Here is a 12,742-nt window from a genome sequence, read left to right on the forward strand (position 1 = left end):
TAGATCCAACTATCCAATTGAACAATCATTCAACAATAGAGAAAAAAATGAAACATGTCTAAAGTCTAAACTACTAATTTCCATGTATCAATGAATATAAAGAGGATTACAAATTAAGTCTAAAATTAAAATAAATAAAAGAAAAGAGAATAAACAAAGACTTTAGTGCCCTGAGTACTAAGTTCCTATCAGTTGTATGTGCCTGAAAATCATTTGAACATACCCCACAAAGAAAGAGGATTTTTTTGTTGGAGCCACTTATGTTGCCTGCTAGTGCCTTTACAAAGTGCTGAATAAATTCAGAGTGCCCTTCATAAGTGGCGGCAGTAATGAGATTACCATCCACCACTGTTGCTAGTGTCTGGTTCAACCCAATAAGCACCAGAGGCAACCGGTGCTGGTTTAACAGGAGGAAAAGCGGTAAACTTGTGATCTTTAGCTACACCTGCAGCCGCCAGAATCAACTGTCTGAGGCAAATGGAAGTAAGTGCTTTTCCAGAACTGAAAAGCTTGATCACCAGTGCCACAAGAGGATCATGAGCAAGATACTCTGGCGCTCTTCCACCCAGTAACATCACCCTGTCATAGTTTGCAGCATCAATTGAAGTCTGGTGGGAAGATATGCATATAGAAAAATTAGGAATAAGGTAGAAAAACTAAAGCAAAAGTGTCAATGCACATTGGTTATCTCTATAAAGCAATTAAATAAATCAATGCAGATCAATTAAATAAGTGCCGTATCTGAAATAATGAACAAGCCATAAACTAAAGGTATAGTTCTGATCAAGCCCAGAAAAATATAAGTTAATAACAAGAAATTAGCCTTATTAACCAAAGCTGGAAGTTCAGAAGAAACAGAATAAAAGTCTGCATATATATCAGCAGGTAGGAATATTCACAAAGATCACAATAAAAGTCTGCATATATATCAAAGCTGCAACTGAACTGAAAGATACCACTTCAAAGTGATTTCAAATTCAGAAGCAATAATATTCACAAAAGAGAAAAGTACACTCATGCCACTCAAAACAAATTGCTGTCAATCAGAAATTCAATATTCTTCCTTTAATCTTCTTTTGAATGATTTTCAATGGTTATAGCCTCCTCAACAAAAAGGATAAAAAAGATCTCTCTTCTCCACAAGTTCAGATCAAATGCAGATTGACTGAATTGTATTCAGAATAATTCTTCCATCAGACAAAGTACCTTGAAGGATGATTTTGTATTGATGAGACAGCAGAAGGGAAGTTACCAACAAATTTTACTCGATCACCTGCAAATTATTTAAGCCTCATGTTAACCTTTAGGTGCTATGCAATATGTACAATAGGAAGTAAATTTGGAGATAGTTGCTCAATTTTTAACAACAAAACAGCACACCTGTTTTAATAGTAGTGCCTTTTGATGAAGCAGTAGAAACCTCCTGCTTCAGCATAGCCTGAGAACTTATTGTGGATCCACCCACAATTTCAGCATCAACACTAGAAGCTGGTTTACTATGTTTTAAAGAAGCAGCATGTGTACTTCTCTTGGCCAACACAGATGGTCGTTCAGGCTTTGAACTTTCTTTAGCAGAATCAACTTCCTTTGATGGAGTTCCCTGAAATATCAATCACATAACAAAAATTATTATTATTCTGTTTATATTAACAGCGATTTAGGAAGAAATCATCTCAACAATACAAACAGATAATAAGAAGTAGCAAAAGAATATCTGAGAAAACGTACACCAGGTAGTGAAAGGGAATCCACAATTAGTAGCCTTGCACCAAAATGCTTTGCAAGTGCCTTGGCAAGAGTCTCCTAATATATATCCGAACCTACACAGGAATCGCATAATGAGAGCACTTCTTGATTGCGCGATTTAGGAAGAAATCATCTCAACAATACAAACAGATAATAAGAAGTAGCAAAAGAATATCTGAGAAAACGTACACCAGGTAGTGAAAGGGAATCCACAATTAGTAGCCTTGCACCAAAATGCTTTGCAAGTGCCTTGGCAAGAGTCTCCTGATATATATCCGAACCTACACAGGAATCGCTTAATGAGAGCACTTCTTGATTGCAGAAAGGGGAAAACAAAGCATTAACAAGAATGAAGGAACTACCTGCAACTAAATAGAATAAGGCTAATAAGGCTAATTTCTTGTTTGGTTACTTACTTCAACTGAGATAAAATCTGAATTATATATCAGCAAAAAAACCACAAGAGAAGGGCAGGTCAAAAAGTCTATACTTGTTAACAATAATTTAGAAACAAGTTAATCAGATTTATATTTTGTAACTCATTAACATAGATATATCTAACTGATTTGGATATCTATGTGCACAAAATTTGCCAAGAAGAATTGAGAATGATAGAACTACTGGCATCCATATTTGGAACGGATGTACAGCTAAAGAAGTGCACAAATAATATTCTAAATACACTTAACTCAGTTTCTTATATGACATATTTAATTACTAGTTATAAAACAGAAGAGAATTAAGTGCATTTGTATGCCAAACTATTAAAAAAGCATACACTTATTACTTTTTATTACTTTTTAGTTTAATTTTTTTATGTATTACTATTAAAAGGCAAGAAAATATATGTATAGATATAAGACCATTGAATAATTGAAACTATTAAAACATATGTCCTCATATCACTCACTCTCTAGCAAGCTCTACATAAGACCATGCACCATCCTTTAGCTTCTCATCCAATCATAATCCAAAACAAATTAAATTAATTTACACACAAATCAAATTAAAACACATGGAATTAGTTAACAGATAGAGTGAAGAGGAAGTACCTATCATAAATTTGAACCTGTTACATCATGGACACCATTCTTTGCTGATCAACTTCTGGAAGTGATTCCAAACCAGTTAACATGCTCTTATCCATGATTCAATTCAATTCAACTCAACCTAGTGTTCTTCATTCACATTAATCAAATATATCACACACCTCAAGCAATTATAGTACATCCACTTCAATCTCGTTAATTAAAATAAAATAGTAATAAAACGACCTGTGGAGACGGAATCTCTGGACCAAGACAGAGGGAGCAAAGGCAACCGGGGAGTTTGGAGAAGAAACTCAAACCCCAGGAACAAAATTAAAACCAGTTAACTAACAATAATATAGGATGAAATAATCACAAACAGCACAATATAATCACAATTAAGTCACAAAAGCACAAAGAACAGCAGCACAGCAGCATATTTACAATTAATAATCACAAACAGCAGTAAGAGCTAATCAACAATCAATTAATCAATGAATGAAAAATTGAAAACATAAAACATTCAAGAATAATTCAAAGATCAATAACCCTTAGGAACAGAGCAAAAAACCGAACAATGTCATTACACTATTACAGTGAGCCACGAACAGAGCATGGACCTTCGAAGACGGCGAGCTGGCGACAAACACTACAAAGGACGACGGCGAAGAACTGCGAAACGGGACTGGAAAGAAAACATTGGCGAACGAGGGATCGAGGGACCTCGAGAACGATGAACCTAGTGGCGATCTTGAGCGCGACGAGCGGCGACGGTGAGATTTATGGCGGCGCGGTGGAGGCTAGGGTTTTCACAACCTTACAAGGAAGAGCTGCGAGATGGATGAACGGCGGCAGAGCACGACTAAGAACGATGAGCAGACGAGTGAGACGGTGACAGTGGCGCACGATGAAGGAGGGCACAATGACGGGGAGATTGAAGAAGCGGCTAGGGTTTTGTTATTTGGTGCTCTGGTAGGAAGGAAGGAATGACGAAGATAGAGTGCAGGGCTTCGATGATGAGAAGAAATAAAAAGAAACAAAAAAAATTCACTAAGTGTCCTGTACATGTGTATTTGGCATTTTTACATTAGGCAGCGCTTTTAAAGCGTATCCAAAACTTAACAAATATGCTACTCTTTAAAAGTGTTTCCTTTGGTATGAAAATTGTATTTATAGATATCAACATAAGGCTACGCTTTATAAGTGATTTCTATAATACCTAAGGCTACGCTTTTTAAATGATGCCACATTTGTGTATCCTTTTCTCTTATAAAAAGGCAACACGGAGAAAAGCGTAGCCTATTCTATGAATAGGCTACGCTTTTCAAATGTAGCTTAAAAAAAGTGTGGCTGAATGGGTATTTTTCTTGTAGTGTAAATTGGTATGCGTGATCTTACCAACACTAATGCATTAGATGTCATCAAAACCCCGCAATTAAATCAATTTATTGTATTGACCTTGTTTGTTAAAAAAAAAATTCCATAATTAAGCGTGTTTGGATGAGAGTAGTACTTGAATGGGTGACCTCATATAAAATCCTTGTGTTGCACCTGTTTTTCTTTTTGGTCATGAACAATCTTAGTCTTTAAACACCCCTCCGAAGAGGAGGATATCGAAAATCGGGGTTCCATGGCCAGATCCTCACCAGGCTCTCTGGGGGCCACAATGCCTTGCTGATTGAATTACTTGATGTCGGATCGCATGCTTATAACAATTGTGTGCACATGGATTGGCAGGTTCGATAATACTAGCAGTAATGCACTAGATCATATAAGAACTCTGCAGTTAAGCAGGCTTGGTCGAGAGTATTACTTGGATGGATGATCTTCTAGGAAGTCCTCATGTTGCACCATTTTTTTGGTGATGCATACTCTCAATCTTTAGACACCACTCTCGTGAGGAGGATCCCCAAAAGCAGAACTTCATAGCCAGATCCTCGCTAAGCTCCCATGGGCCTCGCAAGACCTCGAAGATTGAATTATTCGATGATGGGCCACATGCTTATGGCAATTGTGTATGCATATATTGGCAGGTGCGATAATCCCAGCAGTAATATCCCAGATCCCATTAGAACTCTATAATTAAGCGTGCTTGAGTGAGTGTAATACTAGGATGAATGACCTCTTATGAAATTTTGTTGTACCACTTTTTTTTTGTTTTGTCATGTGTACCATTGGTCTTTAAATACCATTCTATGCAAGAAGGATACCCCAAAGTGAGGTTCCATAGCCAGATCATCCACAGGCCTCCATATGCCCCGCAAGGCCTCACAAATTGAATTACTCAGATGTTGGGCCTCATCCTTATGACAATTATATGCGCGTACATTGAGAGGTACGATAATATTGGCAGTAATGACTGGATCCCATTAGAACTCTTTAGTTATGCTTACTTGAAAAAGAATAGTACTAGGACGAGTGACCTCCTATAATATCCTCATGAGCTTGCAGGTCCTCACAAATCGAATATTTCGATGCCGGACCACATTCTTATGACAATTGTGTGTGTGTTCAATGGTTGGTGCGACCATACTTGTACTAACGCATCATATCCCATAAGAACTCAATCGTTAAGCATGATTGGACGAGAGTAGTACTAGGATGGGTGACCTCCTGCAAATTCCTTATGTTGCACTTCCTTTTCCTTTTTTTGGTCATTTACACCCTTAATCTTTAAACACCCCCTACAAGAAGGATACCAAAAAGCGGGGCTTTGTGGTCAGATCTTCGCCAAATTACTCAATGTCGGACAGTATGTTTATGATAGTTGTGTGCACATAGATTGGTAGGTTCAATAATGCCAACTGTAATGCACCAAATCCCATTAGGCTCTGCAGTTAAGCGTGCTTAGGAGACATAGTACTTGGATGGGTGACCTTCTAAAAAAATTTCGTGTTGCACTACTTTGTTTTTTTGTTCATGTACATTTCCAGTCTTTAAATACCACTCTCGCGAAGATGGTACCCAAAAGCAAGGCTATAAAAGTAGATCCTTGCCAGCCCTCATGGGACCCGCAAGGCCTTGCAAGATGGTATCAATACATTCAAGCACTGAGCAACCGGGACGGAACCCTCTCGACCTTGCCAAGCAATCTGTAACTCGTTTAACATTCTCAGTCATTCCTTTCATTTGGGAATAAGTAGTATGACCACAATCCAATCAATCACGTGTCAAATAATTTGTTGTTGTTATTAAAGGTTGGTCTCGGTGTGGATACGCATAGCGCCTTCGTACCATCGAAGGAGAAAGTGATTTTTACTAGCGTACTCAGGTATTTTAGATCTGATCTATATATTAAATTATTGAAATAAAATTTAAGCACAAAATAGATCTTTAGGATTACTTTCTTTTCTTCCGCTGCGTGTTATGAACATATAGTAATCCTACAGTGGTATCAGAGCTTTGGCTTTTTTTGTGTTTAAATTTTTATTCCTATTTTCTTAAAGTTTGTGAATTAATAGGATTAATTCAAACTTTTTTTAAGCATCTGATGCAGTTATTTCTATTGAGATGGTTTTCTAATAAATTAATAGTTAATTTATTTTAATTATTTAATTGTGATTAAATTATCATTCTTTTAATATAAAAGTTATATTTATAATCAAATATTTTGTTTGATTTTATTTATTTATTAAATTTTATTGTGATTTTGATCACAATAAAAGGAATAAGATACAAAATATCTTTTGTTTGTTTCTTATATATATAAGTGTATATATAAAGGTCAAATTTGATTTGATAATTTTTAAGGCTAAATGTTAGTACATGAAAAATCAAATTTTGATTTGATTGATGTGTTTTGAACACTATAATTTTAGAAATTAGTTTTCTAATGTTCTTGATTATAAAAAGCGACCTGACAACCAGGAGTTTTATTTCAAGATAATAATCAGTATATACATTTGATGTATTAGGAATTTAATTTTATATTTTACCTAGACAATCTAGGAGTATAAAATTTAATCCATGAATACTGGTAGAAATTCTCTAACAATTGAGATACATCCTAAAAGTTAGGAGTTTGCCAAAAATAAATTTATCTCTTGTTTACAAGGAGCAACCTGACAACCAGGAGACTTGTACGCAAAGATAGAATTTATTTATGCATATGATGATGTATAAGGAGAATTAATTTTATACTTGAACCTAGACAACCTAGGGGTATAAAATATAATTCAGTTAAATAATTGTCTGACAACCAGATAATTATTTGGGATTATAATTGTATGTGATACAATTTAATCATATTTATTTGGAATAGGTATGAGTAACAACTTGACAACCAAGGTACTCATTTACGATTCTAAATAATTTTTTGCTAGAAATATAGATTTCTTGATTTACTTTCATATTTTAAATTTTTAAATATGTCAATTTTTCGTATGGCATACTTGAAAGTAATATATTGGCTATAATTTAGAATTATTTTTTCAAAGGGTACGGTTATTATTGAGATGATAATCCTACTCAAATGATATCTTCCAATAAGATTGGGGACGGAATAGTTAGTACTTGTGAAGTATTTGGATTATTGTTTTATTGCAATATAGGTTATTTTGACAATCATGAATTCTAATTTCAAAAGCATATACCCACTATTTATTACTGAACATCTTGAGAAGATGTATAGTGCCCAAAGTAAGATAGTATGACTATCAAAGATTTTATTTAAACTAGTGGGAGTATTGGACAATATATTTTGAATTAAACAACTTTAGAAGTTGGAATGCTATTAGGCAAATGGCTTTAGCGAGAATTGTTCTTGCAAGCATTTTTAGATATTTATTTTGTTACAAACAAAATTTTCCTTAATATGATTAAGGTTTGTGATCTTTTTAGAAAAATTCAACATGAGTATTGAGGATGCGAATCAAAATTGTTCTTAAGGGTTGGTTTGACCAATAATAAAAATATTGAGTATTTTTATTATAAGAGTTTTAAAGTAAAATCTCTAATATCTAATTGATATTTTATTGAATAGAGAATGAGATTCTCTTAACGCACAAATACTAGTACTCTATGTACTCCATCATGTTTAAAGAAACATGAAATTTTATTTAGTTGAGGATCAATATTTGTTAAATATTTGGACTACGTTTTAAAAATATTGCTAAATTAACAAATTTTTTACTAAATAAATTTTTTTATCCATATGAGATATGGAAAAGGCATACGCTCAAACTCAAGAATATTAAAGTTTAGAGATGTCTTATATGTGTTAAGAGATTGCACAACAATAAAATTGATATTAGGTCCGATAAATGAGATTTATTGGTTACCCTAAAGAAATAATGATATTATTTTTATCACTCTTCTTATGATAAAGTGTATGTGATAAGAGGTTAAACTCCTTTTTAGGAAAGGGATTCCATCTTAAAGAAAGAGTGGGAGTGCAATTACTTTTATTAGAATTATATACCACTCAATAGAGGATATACTTTCTGAGAGTATAAAAAGTTTGATCGTCAAACTAACTTTTCAAAAAAAAAAAATATATCCTATTTGTATAATGATACAATTCTATAAAGATAGATCTAATGGTTACTTAGATTTTTTTATAATCATGTTCAATAAGTATTGTCCTTAAAATAAAATTACGCACTATTGTAGTGGGAGATTTCATGTTTTGAGAAAATGTGATATTTATTATACATTAGGTATATTTTGCACAAAAAAAAAAATCGAGCACATATGCTCAAGAGCAAAGGTGTTTAAGGTCAAAAGAGTTTTGATAAACACAAATGTGCATTGAAAAATTATACACATGATTGATTGGCTCTAGTGCAAGTGGGAGATTATTGTGATAATAATATGCCCAATATCCAATCTATCATGATTGGCTCTCGTGCAAGTGGGAGATTGTTGGGAATAAGTAGTATGACCACAATCCAATCAATCACGTGTCAAATAATTTGTTGTTGTTATTATATTAAAATGTTAATATAATAAGGTCCTTGATTAAATTTAGAGATTTATCATTGTGATAGTGATCATAATATTGAGAGATAAATCTTTTATAATTTAATCTAAATTGTTCTTGGTCATAGGATTATTAAAAAGGACATTCAAGATGAACATGGTAATAGAGTTTCCTTTGACCTGCGACTGTCATAGTAATTAACAATGTATTTATTATACTTTGATTCCGAACACCTAATACCTTAGGGTGCTAGTTGAATGGATATTGAGTATGATTTAAATACTTGTAGAATTAATTATTAGTCAATAAGGAATCCGTCAACTCTCGGTAAAGAGTTTGAGCTCTATAATTATAATGATTGAGATGAATAAAACCTTGGCCAAGGGAAGTTATTCTATTTCTAAACTTGAATTCTAAATGTGGATGAGATCCTAACTGATTCTGTTTCAAATTGAGTTGTGATATGATTCATAAATTTGAAAGATTCAAGTTTAAAATAACAAGATATGATTTAAATTTGAATTGAGAATCAAATTTAAAATCAGTAACAAATTTCATACTATATATATGTATGCCAAGAGTAGAGGAATGTGAAAAAAGACAAAGAGAATAACAAGGGTTGTTATTCCTTTACCTCTATGCACATAAATGTATGTGAGTCTAATTCTTGGAGAAGAATTTTATGGTATTATTATTATTATTATTATTATTATTATTATTATTATTATTATTATTATTATTATTATTATTATTATTATTATTATTATTATTATTAATAAAAGATAAATTTTTGAAAATTAGTAATTTTTAGTAGTTTTGTTTATATTTTGGTGAATATAAATACTAAATTATTTTTAACAGATAAATTTTATTAATTTATATGTTCAAACTCTAAAATTTTTGAGTGCAAATGGTAATGATTCATGTGTATGTGCAAAACTTTAATAAACATATGTGTAAAATGTATGTTTATTGTGTACAAAATCTCTATAAATATGAGTACAAATTATTACCGACTAAGCAGGGACGGAGCCAGGTAGGAGGAAAGGGGCAATGACCCCCCTAATTTTAATTTTTTTACATGTAAATTATATGTAAATTTCAGTTTAGACCCCCTTAAAATTTTTATTTTAGTCTTATTTTATTGTGTAAATATTTTTGACCCCCTCTAATATTTCATCTAGTTCGGCCTCTACGACTAAGTGCTGACAAAAAATGATAATACTTGTTAGTCATATAACACTGCTCTTATTAAAAATCTTCATAATAGTTTTATTAATAAGATTTGCTTTTTTACTTTGTGAATCCACTAAAACTGACATCCGTAAATTTTGAATTCATAATGTCATACCTTCTATAATTTACTTAAATAAACTAGTGAAAAATCAATTATACCAGATTGTCTTAAAACTGAATTCACTGTTAATTTTATTTTTTCTCTTAATATTTATATAAAGCGTGGTCTTTGTATAAAATTTTAAAGAAACAAATATAAAATCTACAAAACCGCCGAAGGAGAAAGTGATTTTTACTAGCGTACTCAGGTATTTTAGATCTGATCTACTATCTATATATTATTGGAATAAAGTTTAAGCACAAAATAGATCTTTAAGGATTACTTTATTTTCTTCCGCTGCGTGTGTTATGAACACATGGTAATCCTTCACTTTCATTATTCAGTCTTTCATTCATCTCTTTCATTTTCATACTTCAGCCCTTAAATTTTATGTTCTTTCTCTGTAACTTCTCTTAATTCACTTTATTGTCCCTCTTTCTAAAACAATTCTTTCGGTATTCATTTTCTATTCTATGCTTTTCATATGCCTTTACTCTTTTTCTGTTTACTCTTAATATCTTAATTAATCTTTGTCATTGTCTCTTACCATGTCCTAGGTCTTTTACGAAGAAAACCTCTAAATCCTCAGCTTTAAAATTGTCTTTTTACATCTTTTACTATAATTACTGTTATATTTCTTAACTTTTACATTATTTACCTTTCATATTTTCATCTCTTATTTTAATTTTGTTACCACCTTTAACTTTTAAATATTAATCTTTGATCATAATACTTTAGTTATTTATATTCTAGTCCCTAAATTTTAGTTAATTATATTTTAACTTTTCAGTTATTGAACTAATTACACTTTCAACGTTGAATTTCACCAAGTTATATTTTTCTTTAGTTATTTACGAAACCTCGTTGTATTGTACCTTGGTGCCTAGTACCCAAACCAGTGCTTAGCACCTTTGAAGCGTGAAAATTGTCGTAAAACATAGGTGCCTAGTGCCCAACACTGAGCACCCATCGCCCAGAGTTTTAAATAACAAGGCGCCTAGCGCCCATGAAATTTGCATGGTTGGGCCCCCAGCACTCAAGGAGTTTACATAGTTGGGCACCCAGCGCCCATGATGTCCCAGGGGAGGGCGTCCATCACCCATGGTATTCACATAATTAGGCGCCCAGCTCCCATGATATCTCAGGGTATTTTAACCATCCAGTATCCATCAAAATATCACATAAACACCTAGTTTCAAGTGTTCAATAATCAACCATCTATCAAGCATCAAAATACAATCAATTCATAATTAATTTACTGAACCTTATCTCTTTGTTTTTGCTTACTTTACCGGTTTTCTCTCGATGATGTTTGGCTATTTTTTTTTTCTAATTTTCAATCAAAACCAACTTATGAACTATGATATATATGATGGGTAATTCTTTGGTGGCCAAGGTTATAGTGACTAAGAATGGCTAAATTTTGACTGACGAATGAACACATGACATGTGGAGAGTTGGGTGAAGGTTGTTAGTTAGAGTAATAGACCTTATTGTTAGTGAGTAGCAGAGCAAAAGAGTAAATAGACTGACCAAAATTATATGAGCCTTTGTTTTGAAGGAAAAAAAATCTGTTAGTATTTTTTAAGTGGATAATTCCTATCCAAAACTTTAATGGTTGGGCTTTAGTATGAAAATCTATTATAATGTTAGATTAATAAAAGATCATGAACTATTAATAATGAAAGTAATAAAAAAAAGAATTAAATTATGTAATATTTATGTGAACTTTTATTATTAATGTATTTGTGGCATAAATTATATGAGAGTATAAATTTATAAAGTGTTAAAATTTTATAAGAAAATATTTTTTTTGAATAAAAATAACTATTAAACAGTATTGTTGATATTATCATGGTTATTATTATTTTTGTTCTTGTTATTATTATTATTATTATTAATAAAAGAGAAATTTTTGAAAATTAGTAATTTTTTATTATTTCTCTTTTAATAATAATAATAATAATAATAATAATAAAAAATAATAATAACTATGATAAAATCAACAATACTATTTAATAGTTATTTTTATTCAAAATAAAAATATTTTATTATAAAATTTTAATATTTTATAAATTTATATTCTCATATAATTCATGTCACAAATATATTAATAGTAAGAGCTCACATAAATATTACATGATTTAGTTCTTATTTTTTTTAGATTACTCTTATCATTAATAGTTAATGATCTTTTATTAATCTAATATTATAATAGATTTTCACACTAAGACCCAACTATTACGGTTTTGGAATTATCTACTCAAAAAAATACTAACAGATTTTTTTCTTCAAAAAAAACCCACATGATATACACATTATTTTGGTCGTGTTTATTAGTCAGTCAAAACTTAATCACTTTTAGCCACTATAACTTTGGCCACCAAAGACCTATCCATATATGATAACCAAATTCTCATTGTAAATTCAGGAAGGAATTTTTCACCTTGACAAATCTAATATGGTTGTGAAAAGGAAGAATACATGAACAATTTAATCGATTTAGAATCTTCATTGGAGTTTTAGAATCAAGAGACCGAACTTTTGAAACTTGGAGGTTATGGCGTTTTCAACTTTTTCTCTCTTGTCCTCCTCTCTCGAAGTCACATATGAAGAGAAAGAAGGAAGTAGGAGGTGGCTTTCAAGATCTTGTATGAAGAAAAGAAAGCAAGTAGGAGGTGGCTTTCAAAGAAAGGCCGTGAAAGTTATAAA

General features: G+C 31.8%; 1 protein-coding gene across 7 annotated transcripts; it reads right to left on the bottom strand.

Moving 5' to 3' along the window:
• On the bottom strand, positions 1-3,841 carry LOC107630249. Of its 7 annotated transcripts, none has more exons than XM_021118631.1 (7): positions 3,021-3,841; positions 2,799-2,916; positions 2,109-2,114; positions 1,936-2,027; positions 1,381-1,600; positions 1,207-1,273; positions 1-579 (listed from the first exon to the last, which is right to left on the bottom strand). In XM_021118631.1, exons 2-7 carry the CDS (start codon positions 2,803-2,805, stop codon positions 336-338), a joined length of 636 nt encoding a protein of 211 aa, XP_020974290.1. In that variant the 5' UTR covers positions 2,806-2,916; positions 3,021-3,841; the 3' UTR covers positions 1-335. The 7 variants fall into 7 exon arrangements, 6 of the variants coding, with proteins under 6 accessions (XP_020974290.1, XP_020974289.1, XP_016188828.1 ...); XM_021118630.1 differs by having other exon boundaries at positions 2,799-2,924; XM_016333342.2 differs by lacking the exon at positions 2,109-2,114 and having other exon boundaries at positions 3,021-3,840.

The sequence above is a fragment of the Arachis ipaensis genome, chromosome B03 (assembly GCF_000816755.2).
Source record: "Arachis ipaensis cultivar K30076 chromosome B03, Araip1.1, whole genome shotgun sequence".
NCBI lineage: Eukaryota > Viridiplantae > Streptophyta > Magnoliopsida > Fabales > Fabaceae > Arachis > Arachis ipaensis.

Excerpts from the sequence above, each read along its gene's own strand:
- LOC107630249 (XM_021118631.1), bottom strand. Across the intron at positions 1,601-1,935 it reads ATTCCCTTTCACTACCTGGT|GGAACTCCATCAAAGGAAGT; the intron begins GTACGTTTTCTC and ends TTGATATTTCAG. Across the intron at positions 1,274-1,380 it reads AGGCACTACTATTAAAACAG|GTGATCGAGTAAAATTTGTT; the intron begins GTGTGCTGTTTT and ends AATAATTTGCAG.